The sequence below is a fragment of the Vanacampus margaritifer genome, chromosome 5 (assembly GCF_051991255.1).
Source record: "Vanacampus margaritifer isolate UIUO_Vmar chromosome 5, RoL_Vmar_1.0, whole genome shotgun sequence".
In the NCBI taxonomy this organism is placed as follows: domain Eukaryota; kingdom Metazoa; phylum Chordata; class Actinopteri; order Syngnathiformes; family Syngnathidae; genus Vanacampus; species Vanacampus margaritifer.
The window spans coordinates 21,313,501-21,334,549 of record NC_135436.1 but is presented as its reverse complement, the minus strand read 5'-3'; the positions used below and the strand labels follow the sequence as shown (position 1 = coordinate 21,334,549).

Genomic DNA, 21,049 nt, shown 5'->3' with positions numbered 1-21,049 from the left:
TGTTGAAGGTTAGATAGCTCTCGACATGAAAAGAAAAATGCGCTGAGCTGTCTTATAAATGCAATTATGCCATCTGGTGGCACAAAAATGACCTCAACACAAATCAATATCAAACTCAGGACATGTTTCTAACTCAATTTTATAAATTATTACCGTATCAATGACTAAAAGATGCGGCCATATTTCTATAGGTTAAACTACAACACCCCCCCCCCACACACACACACACACACGCACACACTTTTGTATTAACAAGAGTATGAAAACTTAATAAAATATTTTATTTTACATTTAGAACAGATATAAAATGTGCGATTAAGTAATGCGATTAATTCCGATTAAAACATTTAATCCCATGACACCCCTGCATGACTATATGCTGCTACCTGAATATGGTGAAATATGGTGATAAAATATTCAATTAATATACCCTGCTCCTTGTGATCATTTTTTTATGAGTATATATTGGATCAAATTGGCCATGTCATACGTTTAGCTTCATTTAATGTGCAGCAACCCTATAATAAGAGTACAAATGTCTTTCCAATGTTCAGGATGACAGTGCTATTTTGTTTTATTTTCATAAAACAGTGCTGTGAAGGGCCAGTGTAAGGGAGCGCAAATTTAATTAAACCGTAACTAAGATGATAGCACGGAATACATTTACAGAGTTATAAAAAAAAAAAAAGTACAAGATACAACCGTCAGCTTTATCAATTATGTTTTATATACTGGATGTCTTATTTTTTATGCTGTAAAGATTGCTCATATGAGGCAAAATTTAAAAAAAAAAGTCTGGGGGGGATTGATAGATTGAATTGTGCATTCACATGTGGAGGTGTGTGTGTGTGTGGTTGAAGAATTCAAGCCTTCCTTTTCCCAGGCATAATAGCAATTGGTAATTTCAGCTGTCGAGCAGCGCCCGTCAATGTGGAGTGTGATGCGCAATGTCACCTGCTACAGGGGATACACTCGCACACACACACGCACCACGTTAAGTGTGCCTTAATGTGAACTGCGTCTCGGATCCTGCAGCCTGACATCGCTGCATTAAAGCGGGTCATTATATTTCCCTGCCACCAGAAAGTGACGTTTTTACAAAGTGACAAGTTTACAGTTTGATAAATCAGATTTTTTATTTTTTCATTTTTTCTATGGGTGAGGAAGTGGTGTGCCAAGAGGGAAAGTAGTGGGAAGAAGAGCTTGGTTGTCTATGTAGGAGGAGAATTAGGGGGGAAGGGGTGTGGGGGGGCGGTTGCCTGTCAGCGACACCCCGGCCCCGCCGTCTAAATGATGCTCCCAGGCAGCGGTTTCAGATCCCATCCCCATTAGCATTTAATTTCTCTCTAATCCTACACACAGTTTCCGCCGCTGCATGGTAACGAGGGCCGCTGTTCCACCGCACCAAAAAGCCTGCAAGAGCAATCCTCCTCACCCCCGCCGTTTTTTTTTTTTTAATGGCTCCGTTCACAATCCTTACCATCATTCTTCCGTGACAATTAAGATCCTCAAATCTAATAGTGGAGATATTGGTATTACAGTGAGGTTGAAGGCAGGGCGGTGGGGACTGTGTCTCCCCCAACACAACTGCCAAAGCACAAACAGTCTCTCGCCTCATTCGCTCATCCCCGCTAACATACGGCGAGCCAATAGGAAGTGTGGAGCGGCTGTGATCTTTTTCAAATGTGCTCTGCGCCCTGGTATCCCGCTCTCCCAAGACTTGTTACAATACCTTTTGTTTCCTCTCTCGAAATTTCTCTTCATCTCCTCCTTATTGATCCTCCCTCGTGTATCCAGGATGCAGCTCTATTTTATTTTATTTTTTACATGAGTAGGTTGACACACACACACACACTCTAGCAGGCAACACTGGCAACAGGGTAGAAGTTGTCCCCTGGTACTCGGCGAGGACAATTTAAGAGAGCGTTCCCGCTAATGGCCGCGGTTAAAGACAGTCTTGGGTAAAGCATAGCGGCACCAAGGGGGAGCGAGTAGCTTTCCAAGTAGATTACATAGATAAAAGTTGTGTCGGCTCGGGGCTTGTCTGTGCTGTCATGAACGGGCCTTTGTGACATGTCTCTGTGCTCTTGGTGGATTATTGTCAAGGATGGTGATGTGAGGAGTAAGGGTTGAACAACTCAAGATTTTTTGTACTCCTTGTTAATGTAGGGCTTGGAAAAGTCAACCACAAATATAGATCGACACAAAATTTTGGGCGCGAACCTTCGCCGACGGCTATTCCAGTCTACATACAAATCCATCCAATAATTACTCAATTATGCAACGGAATAATAGATTCTAAAAAAGATTCAATAGTCAATAAATTGAAGGTTAATTACTAAATATGTGCATTTTATTTCTTGATTAACTGTGATTGTGGTTGTATGAAATTATCTCGGACATGTTTTTTTTTTGCGTGCTATGGTGTGAAAGTGATGGTTTTAATTGATATTCACTGTAAGAATCAAACGTTCTTCATCACAGCTATCAAAAACTTGCCTTATGTGGGTGGTGTCCAGTGGTGGTCAGAGAGTGAGGCCACCACCTTGCTCCGCCCCTGTATGGGAAATGATAAATGGACTACTTTTTATATAGCGCTTTATCTACACACTCTTACAGTTGGGTCAAAAGTAACCCAAATATGGATAAAAAAAATGGACCGATCCAATTCATGGGTCATTTTGACCCAACTTTCTGGGTTGTTTTATACAAAATGACCCAAGTATCTGACCAATATTTATAATTTTTTTTACATTAAAAGACCCATTTCTTGACTCAAAGTTGGGTCAACTTGACCCAAGTAGAGGATCGGTCCATTTTTGACCCATAATTGGGTTATTTTTGACCCAACTGTTTTTAGAGTGCACCATAAGCTGCCCAAAGCGCTTTACAAAGCCTCACATTCACCCATTCACACACACACTCATTCATACACCAGTAGTCGGCTGCCGCCATGCAGGGCGCACTGGGAGCAAATCAGGGGGGGTTCAGTGTCTTGCTCAAGGACACTTTGACATGGTCACCTGGGGTGAGGATCGAACCCACAACTTCACGGATCGGAGACGACTGCTCTGAAGTCGGAAGTCTTCTTCAAAATGTCTCGTTGGCTAATTGGTTCACACTATACATTATTTTTAATCCACTGATGTTTTTTTCCTCTCCTACAGACACCAGCAGAGCAGGCTAAGGCTCGAATCCAGATGGTCCTGCAGGCAGGTAAGATCCTCATTTGGTTTTTTACTCCTCTATGGCCCTGAATGTTTCAAAGAAAGAGCAAATTGCTGGCATCGGGCCAAAACCTTGTACCTTCACTTTTCAGGAGATCATCAAAAAGGGCAAAAAAGTTTTTTTTATTTACTTTTTTTATTTACTTATGAGGTTTCGGCCCAATGCCAGCGAAATACACCTTAGCCAAGGATGATATTTTGTACTGTTTTTGTTTTTAGTTTGATTTTGTCCACAACTAGAAGTGTGGATTTTGTGCTCCCAACTCGTCCTCTGTGTTCATGGTACACCCTCACCAATGCATTGAATGCACCACTATGATATGATTGAAACATTTGTTTTGTTTTTGTTTCAACAAATTACTCATGGTCCCAATCAGTGTTCACACACACACACACACTCACGCTACACTTGTGAGAGTTCGTGGCCGATATTTACAGCAGCTTAATTTCAAACACACCTTGCCGAACATAATTCACAGATGTCAGTGTTCGAGCCCTGTGTATATTCCGGTGTGTGCGCCGGGGCTGGATTTTGCGAGCCGTATGCGACAGGCAGCGATTGGCTACGTAGCAAGATGTCTTCATGTTTACAGTCATGTACCCACACACGGCGTAGCACTGCTCTAATTTCAGCTCGGGAAATATATGAAAGAGGTCGGCGTCCGTCCATACATCATATCCAATCGTACGTACAGTGCTTTCACACGCACATAATGAACATCGGACTTTAGGCATAACTGGAGGTTGCTGAGCAACTGCCGCCTCCATCCACAACTTTTAGGGGCTTTTGACCAATATGACATCATATTTTCACTTGATGTTTTCCAGGTCTAATGTGCAAGTGTGGAAACTTGACATCTGAGTTAATTGTGACTGAGGTGCCAGGCATTCTTGTTGTTCAAATGGGGTCGCCATCCTCACATTCTGCCCTGCAGGATATATCTGTGACTTGGGAGTCAACAAATGACAAAAAAAGATGTTCAACAATAAATTGATTCATCGAGAGCTAATTGATGATCAAATTATTCTATGATTATTTTGATAACTTGTAAGTCATTTAGAATTTTTTTTAATTTAAAGTTGTCCAAATCATCAGAATTATGAATTTCTGTAGTCCTCCATGTGAGCAGACTTATTTTCTTTGTGTTGAATTAGAACAAAACATCTGCAAACATTTCCTTCTAATTTGGAAAACAATGATCGTTAATTTTGCCTATTTTCTGACATGTTGCACGCCAAACCAGTAACTGAATCATAATGTTTTCAAATAACGTCCTGCCGATTAGCGCTTTTATCTTTTTTTGAGTGTGAAATGATGACAAACTTTGTACATTCTCCGTTATTTACGTGCTCTTTCTTTCTGGCTCACCACCATTTGTGGTGCATGCTTGAGTCTGCGGGAGCGGTGGTCCGTTTGGAAAAATGATCACTGTAAAGCTTTGAAGCAGAGATTTTTGGTTTGACATTTTTTATTCTACCCTCGTATTATTCGAGTTATTCGATTCGTCATTCGAGTTGAGCCGCAATTCCTAAAACGGCGCTGCACATGACTTCAATGAAAACGCCCCAAAGTTGGGTCTTCAGTGTGGTCCAAGCTGAAATCGAACACTCTGAAAAGAGGTTTCAATGATGATCAGGGTCTGGATGTATCAGACCTGCTTTAAAAATGTACCTCGTTAATTAAAGCGTGTTTAGTAACTTTTATTTGTTTAGTTTTTTTCCTTACCTCCCTGTCTTTGTTCCAGTCTTGGGCAGACATAGAAACTGGGAGGGATGGAGGGCGAGCAGGAGGCAGCAGATGTTGGGAGATTGTGTGAATGTTAATGTCCTGACGTAGCCGTGGAGCTTAAGCCGCCTCCTCCTTCCCTCCATTCCTCTGTGAGCGCCCGCCAGGCTTTCTCTCCCGGGGTCTCCTGACATCCTTGAAGCCCGCGGCTCTCCTCTTCTCTCCGCCGTCCCTCCTCCCGTCCCCCTCCCGCCTTTTGTCCGTCTATGGACTCTCTCTAGTCAGTAGAGAGCAGATCATCCCATGGCTAAAGCGGATAAGGCTTTTGTGTCGGGGGGCTCTGCGGACCTGTAATGAGCCCCCTCGGCTGGCCCGCTGGCCTGCTTAGCACTCACTGGGGGCTTGAAGTGTGTGTGAGTGTGCGTGTGTCCATGTGTGTTGCAGAGTGACAGTGTATGTGGATTATGAGGAGGAGGGCATCACTGGCTCCCAATGAAAGAGCTGGATGTTTATGGGTCACTTCCTGCTCGGCCTACATATCAAATACACGTATGTGCGTACAAACTCATACACACATGACATATTTCCCCATTATTGACTTAACATGAGATATCTATCTATCTATCTATCTATCTATCTATCTATCTATCTATCAGTCAGTCAGTCAGTCAGTCAGTCAGTCAGTCAGTCAGTCAGTCAGTCAAATCTAGCTAGCAGCTAGCGAATCTATCTATCAAATCTAGCTAGTTTGTTAGCGTCTGTCTGTCCGTCTATCCATCAAATCTAGCTAGCTAGCTAGCAGCTAGCTAATCTATCTATCTATCTATCGAATCTAGCTACCTTGTTAGCATCTATCTATCCATCTATCCGTCTATCTGTCGCTCTGTCTGTCGGTCAAATCTAGCTAGCAGCTAGCGAATCTATCTATCAAATCTAGCTAGTTTGTTAGCATCTATCTATCTATCTATCTATCTATCTATCTATCTATCTATCTATCTATCTATCTATCTATCTATCTATCTATCTATCTATCTATCTATCTATCTATCTATCTATCTATCTATCTATCTATCTATCTATCTATCTATCTATCTATCTATCTATCTATCTATCTATCTATCTATCTATCCATCCATCCATCCATCCGTCTATCTGTCGCTCTGTCTGTCGGTCAAATCTAGCTAGCAGCTAGCGAATCTATCCATCAAATCTAGCTAGTTTGTTAGCATCTATCTATCTATCTATCTATCTATCTATCTATCTATCTATCTATCTATCTGTCTGTCTGTCTGTCTGTCTGTCTGTCTGTCTGTCTGTCTGTCTGTCTGTCTGTCTGTCTGTCTATCTATCCGTCTATCTGTCAAATTTAGCTAGCAGCTAGCGAATCTATCCATCAAATCTAGCTAGTTTGTTAGTATCTATCTATCTATCTATCTATCTATCTATCTACAGTATCTATCCATCCATCCATCCATCCATCCATCTATTGAAGCTAGCTAATCTAGCTATCTGTCTTTCTAGCTATGTCCGTCCATCCATCCCTCCATGTATCCATCGATCTCTTCTTAGTCCTTAATTCATTTTATGCTTTATTATTAACCCTACCGGTTTGCTCCAAATGACTTAATTTGTTCTGAATACCACAAACAAAGCCATGTTTCTTATCTAATGCTAATGCGCTCCCCCAGCAGAGTTCATTGATACACACGCACGCACGCCGCCGCCGCCGCCTTCCCATCCACACGTTATTGTACTGTTTTCTTTTCAGCCTCCCGCTCGGTTCTCGCCTCTTTTGAGAGCGCTGTCCGTTTCCACTCAAATGAGCACGAGCGCTGTGCGAGAGAGGCAGCAGCAGAGGGCCTCTCCTTATTCTCACGTCAATGGGGAGTGTTTGCAGAACACCCACCGTGGGCCCGAGGGCCAGGGGGTCATCAAAACCTGCGTCCTCTCCCCATTTGAACCTTTGACAGCAGCAAAAACAAACAGTGCTTAAGCTCTCATCAGAGGCTTGAACTTGGCAGGGGCTCAGTGGTCTGAATTAACTTCCTCGCTGGTTTGTCTACTCTTGACACCTGTCTGAAGTCGTTAAGGAGAAAGTGCAATTTGCACTACTTGTTTTTATAGGCCTTTAATAACACTAAGCTCTTCTTTTGACTAAAATGGCTTCATGTCTGTGAATTGGCTGCCAAATGTAATTATGCTGTGTTAAAAGTGGAATGTTGGCATCAAGTGTTTTACCATAACGTCATTTCTGAACATAGTGGTCATACATTTATACAACAGTTCAATTAGCTGCAATTTTATGCTCACTTTGTTATAGGCTGTGATATCCAACTGAAAATTCTTTTGAATAATAAGTATTTAGATCAAATAAAAATATAACTTTGCTTGGTTAACGAACTATTATGAATACACAAGAACAAATAAGACATTGCACTTAATCATGAAGAACCTATTGGTTTTCATTTTTAAATAAGATTTTTTTCTTAAATTTAAACTGTACATAGCAGCAAGTAAGTGAGATTTTTTTTGGGCTATGAAACGGTGACATCAGAACCACAGTAGTCATTTTTTCCAGCAAAGGTCCTCAAATGACTTTGTTGTTGATATACAACATAGGGAAAATACAAATAACGCCTCTCATTACGATACAGTGCAGTTCAGCAGCAAAGCAAATCTCAAACCGTAATAAACTTGTGGTTAGATAAATACGTCTAACGGTGTCAATCAAAACTGAGCATGATTTTCTTTCATGATGATCTTTGTCGATGCGGTTCCTGCATTCGCTATAGTTGTCCTAATGTTATATAGTCAGATATCTTTATAGTGCATATGCTGTGAAAAGCGGCCATTTTTAAAAGTTTATTTACGCATGTGGTTGGTATCTGTTCGCGGTAAGCAACTTTTTTTTTTTTTTCAATTTGGCACGTAAGTACTGGAATCTTGATGCTGGTTTTGTTAGCCCATGTAGCTTGTTGCATTGTGTGTTAGCATTAAGCTACTAGCCTTTTGTAATGTTTGTGGTCTGGTTAATGACCTTGTAGTTGTTGTTGTTTAAACTTCACGTGCCACTACACATTCAGTGACTGTACAGATGAATGTAATTTGAATATAATTTATGAATTTGTTGCCATTTTATCTGCGAAGATTCCCGATTCATGCAAAGCCGGATCAGCAGCCAGGCCTTTTAGCATCATCATGCGATCGCACTAATTCATTCACAGCAAATACTTTTCAGTCCCAGCAGGGGTTTCTGAACATGAACGCTCACATGCACTCTTTCTTTCTTTCACTCCATCCACTTCTGTGCTTTACTTTTCCGTCAGTGCAGTCTCTCCCTCCCTCGCTCTCAGCAGCTCAGCCCACCCCCTTAGGCCTTGACAGATGTATGGTGAACAGACCACATACATGGAGGGGTGTCACCTTACCCCCTCTGGAACTCAAGGGCTAATACGCCACATTTAGGAGGCTGCCGTCCTTTGTTCTGCTAGGATAAGACATAATAGGGATGCTGAGACCACCTCCTTTTTTTTGTGTCCCTTTTCAAAATGTTATTTCTTGAGCCTCTTTATGCACTTTTGTTGTACCTTCTCTCTTCATGTTTTTTTTTTCCAGCGTAATTGCCACCTTGCTCATAGACTGTATCGCCCAACCATTGCTGGAATGCGGCAGAGGATTTGTTTGGATAATAACAGTCATCGGACATTTTGCACATCTTAATTTGTCTGCCACTCTGGTCACGGCACCACTTGTTTGTGTCACTCATGACTTATTTAACCACTAGCTAATGTTGACCATCTCAGAAGGGAATCTACCCCCCCCCCCCCCCCCACACACACACACACACACTATTATAGAGTCAGACATCTGGATGGCCTGTGGTTTAACGAACTTCACACTGATTGCTAATGTTCACTAACACCTTTGATATTAGCATTTTTGCTTTGCAGTCTAGTATAGTATAGTGAAGTTTTAAGATTTAAGTATGCGATTATTTACTATTCCAGAGATTCTCGAAGTGTGGTATGAGCACAACTTGTGGTACAAGGGCTCCCTCTAGTGATAAGTAAAAGAATCACTGGATTAAATGTTTAAACTTCATTTACAGTCGAATTTTTTTTTTTTTTGCGTTCGCTTGCAGATAACTTCCTCGCAAAGAGTTGCGTTTAGAACGCAAAGATAGCGAGGTTTTTTGTTTGTTTGTTTTTTTAAATAGAGGCTCTGGACATTTAGGTACCATTCTGTTTTAATTAGCTTTTCAGTGCAATACATTAGCATTAAAAAAAATATATGTGTGCATGTAAATTTTATTTAAATTTCATACGCAAACCTTTCTAATTGAATCATTTACACAGTTTTTGATTTTCCTGTATTCAAGCACAGTCTTTTGTGTCTTTTATTTTAATTATTATATTAAATATAATTTGGGGGAAAAAATCTGCCTCGTTTTTGATGAACTCTTGTAATTTTTTTTACGTCTCTGTAACAAGTTTGAGAACCTTTGTTCTATTCCAGTTCCATTAGTGTTGTATTTTTGCTTATTATTGCTCAAAAAAAAATTTCTCCCGTTTGATGCCCACATCAAGAAATTAACTGAAACAGACTCAGTGCTAAATGAACAATCCTAATCTAGATCAGTACCAAAATTATATTTTTTATACAGTAGATATGCCCGAATTTAATTTATAAAGACGAATCATTTTTTCACGAAAAGTTGATTGACAAGGGAAAAAATGTTTTAAATAAAATGGAAAAAAAATCCATGTTCTTTATCTGCACCAGCATTCAAATTGTTTTTCATCTTTTCTTTCTTTCCTTTTTCTTTCAACAAATTGCTCCTTCCCTTTTTTTTTTCTTTTTTTTTTTCTTCTGTATTTCCAGTTCTAGGCATTTTGGCTTCTCTTAATTATTTTGAATTTAGTTTACTTGGTCTTGTTGCACAACAGCAAGAGAAATCCCCTTTACGTTGTTGGTGTGCGTATCCGTGTCCTCTTGTCCTTTGAGAGGATAATGGCACAGGAGGGTGTCCTGTAATTTAGCCTCTCTAACCATTGATCAGCTGGATTTATGTGCCATTACCTCATTGTTCCAGTCAACAGTTATAATTATGGCTCACACACACACACAGAGATTGAGAGAGGCCTCCAGTTACATAGGCCCCAAATACTTGAATAAGCGTTTACCAATTGACTCTGGTGGAGCAGTGGAGATGAGAGGGCTGGATGCCTGGATTGAACGTCCATTGTCTTCAGTCCAATAAGGAACATGCCTTCCAGTCCAACAGCGAGTCTATCAATGACAAGGTGAACTGGCCTGGATCAAAGGTTTATGTCCAATTGATTTTTTGGGTTTGTTTTATGGCTGTAATAAACCAACATCTATTTGCAAAAGGGTGATGACATCCTGCATCTTTCAATCCTTTTGCCACAGGATTTAGCATGTATTAATCCCGGATTCATAGCAATATGCATATAATCAAACTTCTGCAAAATCTAATGGGAAGTAATACAAAACAGGTTTTAAAAAAAGCTGCCATTTAGGGTTGGGTATCGAGTCTAATTTTCTTAATCGATTCGATTTCGATTCACAAGAGTTCAGTTCAGTTCAATTGAATTACATTTTTTTCCCCGATTCACTTCAGTTCAATCCAATATAGATTAATTATGGAACATCAATTCTTCTTAAATGTCAAGGACAAGAATAAAAAAACTCCACAAATATTAAATTCCAGAGTAAATTTTGAGGAGGCAGTAACTGGTCAAATAATTCAGTTTATTAATGATGTTATAATCGCTTAAGTGTTACACAAACATTGACATCAGCAAGGATAATATTTTCATAATTTGAATTTAATATTTGTAAATATAAACTTAAAAGATTCTGAATTGTCTTAAAATGCATTAAGTCAGGTCTTTCATAAATGTAAAAAAAATACTTTTAAAATCATGTGAACATTAAAATTTCAAGAAAACAGATACAAAAAAAAATACCTTTACAATTCTATTTCTTTCAGAATTTATGGGGAAAACAAGATATTTAAATAATTATGGTTTTATGAATCGAATATTGGTCTCGAAAAGGAAAATCAATTTGATATTGATTATTCGATCTTTTTAAACCCAGCCCCACTGCCTTTATAAATAATAATACTCAGTTTTGGCCATCAGTTTCAGATTAATTAATTTTTTGAATTTCAACCTAGAAAATAGTTAGCAGTACACAGTCGGGCTTTGCCAAACATTATCAAGAAACTGAAATGGTGAAAAACAGTTAAATGCTAGATTTCCACATTTTATTATTAGATAGTTCTCAGTCTTTGCACGTCAGCAAACATGTATAATGTATTTAAAAATAAATCTCTAAATTCACTTCAAAGGGTCTTTAATCTCCCTCAGGGAGGTAACGAGTAACTTTCAAAATTCTCTGAAAGTATCAAGCAAATATCGCGTGAATTTGACCTAAAACGACAAAATGTGAATTCATTCCCGTTGTATTAGGTCTCATTCCATTATGCAGGTGTACCTGATATTGTTGCCCGGGAATGTAGAACTCCAATAACTAGTTTATAGTTAGTCGCTCAAAGGCAAAAGTTGAAGTCGTTTTGTTAACCTTTTGAGATACTTTTTCAGAAGTTTTTGACACTTGAGAAAGAAGCATACAAAAGCCAGTATAGTAATAGTTTACAAGTGCATGTAGTGAAGGTCGTCGTTGCGTAACAAACTCATCAAATGAGTATACGTCTCTCCTTGGCGAGCTCCATGGGCACGCTGTACTATAGAGAGCATGTCGGCCGCGGATTGGAGATTCTGTGATTGTCGCTGTGCTGCGTCTTTGTTTTTCTTCTGTGGGCAGAATTCAAACAGCATCTGGTGAGCTCTTGAAACGCACCACTACGAGTGTGTTCCACTGCAAACTGAATTATTTCTGCCCCCCCCCCCCCCCTCTTGTTGTCAGTGTTTGGAGACACATGGTGGCATCTCTTCCTCCTCTTCCTCCCCCTTCTTTCCCCGCCTGTCTCTCAACATGTAGACATTTCCATAACAGAAAAAGATTTATTTATTTCTTTCTTTTTTTGAATTTACTGCTTTCCATAATTTTGCAACATATGGTATAAACGATTTTGATGCAAATGCACACACTAATTATTTGCAGACGAGCCTAAAACGGGGCCGGCACTGAAGTGGAATGAAAGCAAATTTGCAACCGCCTTAAATTTTGCTCAGCGTTTACTGTTAAGTAAACTTTGCTAAGTAATTTAATTAGCATGGACCGCTGGCAGGCGCTCAGGGAGAGCGAAGCCGGGTGCACACAGTGAGAGATGAGAAGGGACGGAGTTTATAATGTTAACAACATATGGCAAGGCACATTTTATTTATTCAGCACTATATCATGGGCGGGGCTAGCGAGAGCGATGTGCTGCGATTGAAATATCACCACGTCGACGCCAAAGCTTCCATTGAAAGTACATCTTGGCAAGAACTAGTACACATGTACATCTTTGCACCAGCTGTCTTTTTACATTGGAGCATCTGTCCATTATATGTGTGAGCGTGTCAACATACATTGATTTTTAACACATAAGGATTTGTGGACCCCTGATGCCATAGTGCAGATTCTCAAAGAATCTCAGAGATTCTCAAACTGCCTGAAGAAGTTCCGTTATAATTATCTTTTTAGTACTATACTTGTTAAAATGTTAATGTTATACTTTTTAGAAATTAAATCTGTCTTGTCTTTGATGAATAGTTGGGCCCACTACTGTGAGTACTAGTGGTGCAACGAATCATCATTGATCCGTGGTCGGTTCGGATCTGGCGCCACAGTTCGGATCGCGTACGATCCGCGGATAGGTTGGTGGAAAAAAACAAAACAAAGCATGTGCATTCGCAGTCGATGCCATTCTGACATGGCAAGGAAGCTGAAACGTACTCAACGTAACACACTGAGCCTAACTTCAAAATAAAGTTGACCAAATGCAGTAATACATTGAGGGCAATGCAAATAGCCTTAATACACTTTTACTTTGAAATTGATTGTCATTTTAGTTGCGACCAAAATCAACACAACGCTATCGCAAACTCATGTTCAATTGCTAATTTAGGATGCTAAGAAACTGCTAATTATACGGCAGTGGCTAGCACCTAGCTGTTAGCATTACCAACGAGTGTCTTTTGCACTTAAAGTTGTGTTCCTATATCCTAAAACGCTATATTTGACATTTTGAATTGATTTTTATTTTTAATTGAATGGAAAAAGACAAAGTACGTTCTGAGAGAAACCTCGGCTAAGGAACCTCGACGTGTCATTCAGTAACTCTCCTTAGAGCAATACACAAGTCTACATGACAGCATAAAGGCCTATATGACAAAATAAGAATGACTAGATCATGTAAGACTGGCAAATACAGGACCCTAGCAACTGCATAGCAACTGACAAGATCATCAGCATGAAGGACATAGCAACTGCAAAATAAGAGTGACAAATGCATCATCATCAGAAGGAACATAGCAACTGACAACATCCAAATCATAACAACACAATGACCATGACCCAGCCCAAAACACAGTGACAACACCTTCTACATCCATCTTTTCTAGTATATTTAGTTTCCATGGCTTTTTTCCTTCATATTTTTATTTTTATTTTTTTTAATTTAACGGCATCTTGTCTATGTGATGCACTTTAAATGATGAATTCTTTAGGAAATCTGAATAAATCTATATCCTGTTTTGAAATCACATTTGCAATTTGAAATGAACTCTAATTTGAAGCATGTATTTATGTGTTACCCATTTCCTAACCGTACTTATTTATGAATTTAAACAGCGCCACCAAAGGAACAACACTATTTTTTCATCTTCTGTACTTACCATAAATGCTTCTTTTTTGTGTGTGTGTGTGTGTGTTCGTGTGTGTTCGTGTGTGTGTTGTGGGTTAACCTTGGCAAACCACATCTCGACTGTTTTGGAATCAGTATAACTTGAATGTGAGTAAACGTTGTTCGTTTTGAAGTTGAGTTAGTTTAGTGTGTTCACCACCTGCAAATCTGTTTTATTAATACATATATGTGTGTTTGGTTAAGGGAGTGTGTATAAAGCCAAAGTTTTTTTTTTATTTCATCAGTTTGTCTCCCTTACACTCTTAGTCTGCTTCTGTTTACACCAATGACAGCGAGCGACACGCAAACAGGAAGACGAGGGCTCAGATGCAATTGAAGTAATAAAAACCCCTTTGTTTTAGTTTGTATTGGCCCATTCATCATCACTTTATTTAATCGCGGGGCTGTAATTGTGCCATCCCCGACCACGGCTAATGGCTGTGTTCGCCTGTGTTTGCTTTGTTGATGGAAATGAATGAAATTAGGATAAACAACCGCAGAGTCGCGCGTAATCAAGCTCTGATTAATGTGCCAGCTATTTCAGCGCCGTTCCTCATTCCACAACACCTGATATCGCTCCCATAAACAAATTGTGTTTGTCCAAATGGAGAAATTAAATGACGCATTTGATGAGTTTATGATTGACCCGTGCCGTTTTTGTGGCTCATTACTACGTGTCTGTCAGGGCCGAGATGTGTGTGACGAATGCGCCGTCACTTCCCGCGTTGGGGATTCATCGCCACCGCTGATTAATGGCGGCCAAACAGCATTTTAAAAAATTTGATGATTGTGACTTCTGGCAGCCACAGAGAGAGATCAAGGGAGGAAGACGGAAGAATTAGGGGGGGGGGAGGGTTTTAGAAGGTCCAAAGGCAGAAAGAGTTCCTCCCAGATGAAATGTTTTATGCCATAGCGAGATGAGCAGACGGAGGCATGATTATGCACGGCGTGAACATCCCCATGAATCTTGCGCTTGAGAAGTATTTTATGTATACACGTTTAATGAATTTCCCCCCTCATTATTTCATTGACGTTCTAAGCTGCAATGCATCAAATTGGCAACAAATCTGTGTGAAACGTCATACATTCCAAGGAGGATGGGCAAGGGGCGGGGGGGCGGGGGGGTGTATGTCCAGGTCAGGGTAAGGTCATTAGTGAAGGAATTAAGGAAATATCGCCATTCATTTTCAAGTGCTGATTAAATCTTTAGGTGGACTCAAAATTCTTCAACGCAAAAATTTGATTTGTTTGCAAATATTGTACGTGTCGCTTACAATGAACTAACATTTGTTCAATTGCTTTTAAATTACACCTCTGGTTTTGTGATTAAAAAAAATGAGACCAAGATAAATCATTTCAAAATTTCCCACCATTTATGTGACCTATAACCTATACAGCTCAATTAAAAACAAGTTGACATCGTTTTAACAGGGGAATTAAAATAAACAACTGAACTAATGGGGTTGCGCCGGGGATGTGGCTGTGTTTGGAAATGTACAAATCACATTCAAACTCGTGGTAAATCAGTCAGCGCACACCTGCCGCCATTTTAAATTTGATCATCCTAAATAAAGTTCAGATGTCCTCGTTTTTCTTGCCGTTTTTTGTGCTTTCTATTAGAAGCGTGAAGATTTTTTTTTGAACACAATTAATGTGTAGCTGTTCATAAGTCCCTCCACCTTGGCTAAGCCTCTTGTTCTAACTTAAAAAATAAAATATAAAGCAGCCTTAAACCTGTGTTCTTTTGGTCATGAGTTTTGTGGTTTGCAGAAAACCTACGTTTTGGAATGCGGGCCAAAAAGTTCAACCTTGTTTTCACACTGCAAAAACTGAAATCTTAAGTAAGATATTATTTCTTCAATTTAACCTAACAGTAAGTTTTAAGTACTGTGAAGCTTAAAACAAACATTTTCTACATTTTAAGATGACTAACGAACATCAAGAGTCCTGAACTGGCCTGAAGTTGAATTCTTTAAGGTTTTGCCTAATCTAGAAATAAGATAAATGGGGAAAATAAGTGTGAAAACATTCAGACAAAAGTACAATATAGCACTTTATTGTAAGCATTTATTTTTCTTTCTTCCTGTACTAGATCAGTGGTCTAGTGGTAGAGCATCTACCCTGAGATTGGGAGGTTGTTGGTTCAATCCCTGGCTGGGTCATACCAAATACAATTAAAAAAAAATGGCACCTGTTGCATCCCTGCTTGACACTCAGGTTAAGTTGTTCAAACGTAAATGAATACGTATGCATTTTAAGAAAATAGTTCTATATAATATAGCTTTAATGTCAATATGACTTGTTTTTAGTCTAAAAATACTATTTTCAGAACCGCTGTGGTTGAAATGGGGCCTAGTATTATTTTCTTATTTTTCAAAATCTTACAGGTAAAGTTAAGTAAAATTTTCTTTTAATGTTGACAGATTATTTTGCTTATTTGGAGTAATAATTTTCTTATTTTACTATATTTTTTAATTATTTTTTTTACTGTCCTTTTTTATTTTACTGTCCTTTTTTATTCAACATTTTGCAAAATGTTGAATAAACTTTGAAATCTCTCAAGCGCGTGGGGAAAAATATATATATTGTGGTTTGACGAAACCCAGATTGAACATTTTGGTTAGAATTTCAAAAGGTATGTTCAACGCAAACACAACACTGCTCATTTATAAAAAAAAAATAAAAAAAAATAAAAACACCAACACTTCCTCATGTGAAATTCAACAGTATCAATCAAAACTGACTGATTGCTTAATTCATCTCTGAGGTTGTGCTAGTGTCCCTAATGAATAGTCCTGGGAGTGTGTAAAGAATTTTCAGTAAATGTGTTTGTCATTTCACAGATCATTTTTATTGTCATATTGTAAGAAATTTCCCCTTAACATTAGAAGAACATGTTGATGTTTCCCACAAAGCCAATGACGGATGAAGGAAGTAATTCTTTTTAAAAACATTGCACAACAAACCACAGCCGCTTGATAGTTAAATGTTTCTTCTGGCGAATCCGGTTGTTTGAGCCTCTGGAAATGTCATTCTTGTTCCATGTGGCAAAATACTTCAATGAGACTAATAACCTTTTGCCATCATAATTTTCAGTTGCAATGTTTTGGACATATTGCCAGCATGTTATCTCCTGCTCCATGAAGCCATGCGTGGCTACGCACATACTTGCATTGTGTTCGTTCTCACGGGGCAGAAGCGTTTTAAATGTTGCTGCCAAGGCGCACACTGTGTTCGTGCCGCCTCCTAAAGTGAAGGTTTGTTTGAATTAAATTAGCGTGGGTCACTTTTTTTTCCCCCTCCCAACTCAAAGCCACAGCTCGCCTAATAAACATTTAGACACCTGTCGTATCCAGTATCATGTTCCAGGCCTCTGGAACAGATGGAGGTGAATTGTTTCACACTTCCAACGTGAAGCTTAATTTCTCACAGATTGCACTGTTGCACCTCCTGAACTGAACCCACACACTGGGCACACTGTTCTTTTCTTCTACCCCTTGTTCACGTTTGTGTGGCTTCCATCTTCCTCTTTCTTCATCTTCATTCTTCAACAAGCACTTGTTGAACAACACAAGCCTATTTCCAGGGCATCATGTTGGAAAAATGTTGACAAGTCCTGTGCTGAAAATGGTATTTGTGAAGCCAACAGTCTTAAATGTAGGCTTTAATTTGGATAGGGATTTTAAAATTGGGTAAATTGATGCAGTAATTAAGTTCAGTTTTTTTTTTTTACCTCAGACAATTGGCAAAAAATGAATAAAAAAAAAATATATATATATATTTTGTAGTCAGTCAGCCCTCACTCAAACTCCCAAGTTGGCTCAAATTGCTGCCGCTTGCCTTTTAACTGGAACACTAATTGTGCTCTGTTAGCGAAGCAAGCGTTTGGCCTCTAGAACTCTACTCACAAAGTTTCAGCCAGGAGGTATAAATATGAGAGAGTGCATCGCTGCTCTTTCATCTCCTAGTGCCGAGACAGGCGGATTGCTGCGGGAGAATTAATGTTCATTTAATTTCCCTTCTTTCTCCTGCTCATATATTTGCATTCTTCAGGTTTCTCTCTCTTGTATATACACACTCTGTCCGAACAGCACTTTTTTTTTTCCAGAGCTACTACATCTGCAGAACACATGTTTCCAGTTGTACAATATTTTGTCTGTTTACAAGAAGCCATCCACTGGTGCTTTTCCCATCCTGGACTCTACTACCAATACAGTTTTTATTTAATTAACTAATCCTAAAATTACACAACTACACAGTTTGACTCTTATTAGTTGTCTTCATTCAGGAAAAAAACACACCTGTTCCCTTTTTTAAGCAGAGAGAGAATGCAGTGCCCAGCATGTATCTGCCTTTTTCCACAAAACCCAGCAAAGTGTTGCTAATTTTAACCCTGGAGAACCCAAGAACCCTTTTCTTCTCTGGAAAATTATGAATTATACATTAAATGACTGCTATAAGTTCACTGAACACCAAAATATATGTTTTTTCAATTTTAACCCTTGTTCTTTGAACTAGCTCAGAGTTGCTAATTTTCTGCAACATGATATGAAATAGATTAACAAAAAAAACTCAATTTTACCATCTGATAGTTTGCTGAGAAGATGGTTTTGTTTGGATTGATTTCCAGCTCAACAAAACAGCATGTTGCCAGCCATCTTGTCACCACCACTCTGGCTCATGTAAGTGCAATATTCATCCACTAGATGGCCCCGTTAAGGGGTCAGAAGTGGCACTCTGGACTTTTGAAGTTAAATTTGTAAAAAAAAAAAAAAAAAAAAAGGTCTTTGTTATTTGAGTAGCAGAATTTATAGGGGCCGAATTTGACCCCGTGGGTTCTCCAGGTTTAAAGTTGGATTCCTGCTCTATATCACATTGTTGCGGTTATAGCTCGTTCTTATTAGTCGCTGACGGTATAGCGCTTCACTCACTTGACTTGTGAGTGAGTGAAATGTTGTCTGTGCCTTGTGATTAACTAGTGGCCAGTCAAGCCCGGTTTAGTGGGCCTGTCAGCTGAGCGATGTTCCAGTTCCTTGCTTTCCTGGACAAGCTAAGCAGTCTAGAAAGTGAATGGATGAATGTTTTTATATTTTTAGCTTGGACACTAGGATTCACAAGAGGTCTCAGATCAATACCCCTTTGCAGTTATTCTGATTGTCTTTGTAAAGGCAAGATTATTTACACAATGCTTGTTACATCACATAATTGCGCAGGTTAATCACCTCAAGTGACTTCATCTGACAGACAAATATGAAGATGTATGTATGGATGATTCTTCCCGTGACTCCTGTCCACACAAACCTTTGTGTATGTTCCATATGTGTGTCCAATGACCCCTGTGTGAGATTAGTGAATCTGCAGCTGCGTGACAGATATAATCTGACAAACCTTCAAATCCCCATTACGTGCCAAAACGGACCAGGGTTTTTTCCACATCCAGCCAGGTATGAACTCTGACCTTGCGTTGATAGAGTCTCACTGTGGCCAACATGACGGATGCTCAGTGTTGACAAACTCTGCAGCTCGTCGGGCCAGCGTGAGTGTGTCTCCGCATCAGGACTTGATCTGTAAAAATCAGCTGCAGTGAATAGACTGTTGTCATTATTTTCAATTGGTTGGGATGTGTGGTTGTGTGATAGCGAACGACAGTTTAAATCCCTCAGCTAGCATTGTCGGGCCTCGTATATACACAGACGGCAGTTTGAGAACAGGAATGAGCATTGATGATAAACGTGTAATCCCCACACACACACATAGACCATTAAACCCAGTGGATTACAGTTTGGGGAATTACAGCAGGGATTTCTGTTGTCTTCCCGTTTTTCTTCCTCCCTCTGCTCTTCTTCTTTCACTGGGCTCGTTGTTGTTAACAGCCACGCTTGGCTGCCAATCCCGAGCTTTGATGAGGCAGTGTCAGCTATTTGTTTGGCCCGCAACAAACACGTCTCCTCATAGAAACAATGTGCGAGACGGGAGAAAAGCTGCACAAGCGCGAGAATGGTCGTCCCGGCGTGTGATAATCTGCCACCTTCCTCCCGCTTTCCCGTTGTCTCTCTCAGGTCTCGTTCTCTCCATTCTTAACTCTTGTCGCTCGCCCTTTATCTCGTCGAGGCAGACTGTGCCAGCGTCGGCTTGCGGCTGATTACCGGTGTAATCACTCACATTTTAGATGATCTGATAGGAGAAAGGGCCCACAAATCATCTTAACACCCCCTCCAATCCCACCAAACTCCTTCTCGAGATGGAGGCCAACTGCTACTTCTTCTTTTTTTTTTCTGTAGTCTTTCTTGAAACAATCTGAGGCCAGAAAATTCCCTCAGAAAAGCACAGTTAGAACAATGACGGGGTAAGCCCATTCTGCCAATATCCGCCGCTTATTTCAGTGTAATGTAAACCCTGGATTTGCCTGTGTAAGTAGATTGGGCCACAATGTGGAGTTGATGTAGCTAACTTTATTTTAAGTGGATATAGGTTGTGTGTCTGTGTCTTTATTGCTTCTTCTAACAACTAGCTTGATTTAAGTTCACAGAAGCGTGTCCTCTTTAAAGGGGAAGTCAACCAAAAACTTTTTCTTTTTTTTTGACAATAATATGTTCTATGCAGCCCCACTGGTCTAAATATGGTATTCTGGTTAATATTGCATTTGTGAAATAAGAGTTAAGCAGTAAAATCCAGCCGTTTTTATCCATCCCAGGGGGCGGCCATTTTGCCACTTGGCAAGTGAAAATGACATCACAGTTGCTCAGGTCTCAGGCAAACAACCAATCACAGCTCAGCTTCAGAAAACAGGTGAGTTGTGATTGGTCGTTTGCCTGAGCCCTGAGCATCATTGATGTCATCGTCAGTTGACAGCAAGTGGCAAAATGGCCGCCCCCTGAGATGGATAAAAGCGGCTGGATTTTACGGCATCATTTATATTCCAAAAATGAAATATTAATCAGAATGTCCTGTTTAGACACGTAAGGTCACATATAACATATTATTGTCAAGAAATAAGGTTGACTTCCACCACAAAGCAACAGTTGACTTTTTGATGATACAGTTGAAAACGTACACACACACACACACACACACACACACACACACACACACACACACACACACACACACGCCATCGTTACGGTTTTGCCTTAAGACTTGAGATGTGAGGTATGGGCATAATAGTTATAGTTAATATTCATGGATCATTAAGAATTCTGTCTAGTGTGTAATGTCATT

At 39.7% G+C, this 21,049-nt stretch overlaps 1 protein-coding gene across 1 annotated transcript in view; it reads left to right on the top strand.

The window, feature by feature from the left end:
* Positions 1 to 21,049, top strand: part of rsrc1 (arginine/serine-rich coiled-coil 1) — a 131,301-nt gene that overhangs the window by 65,265 nt on the left and 44,987 nt on the right. The window contains exon 6 of the mRNA XM_077566946.1: positions 3,168 to 3,216. Within this exon, the coding sequence (XP_077423072.1) occupies positions 3,168 to 3,216 (49 nt within the window). The remainder of the gene's footprint in view (positions 1 to 3,167; positions 3,217 to 21,049) is intronic.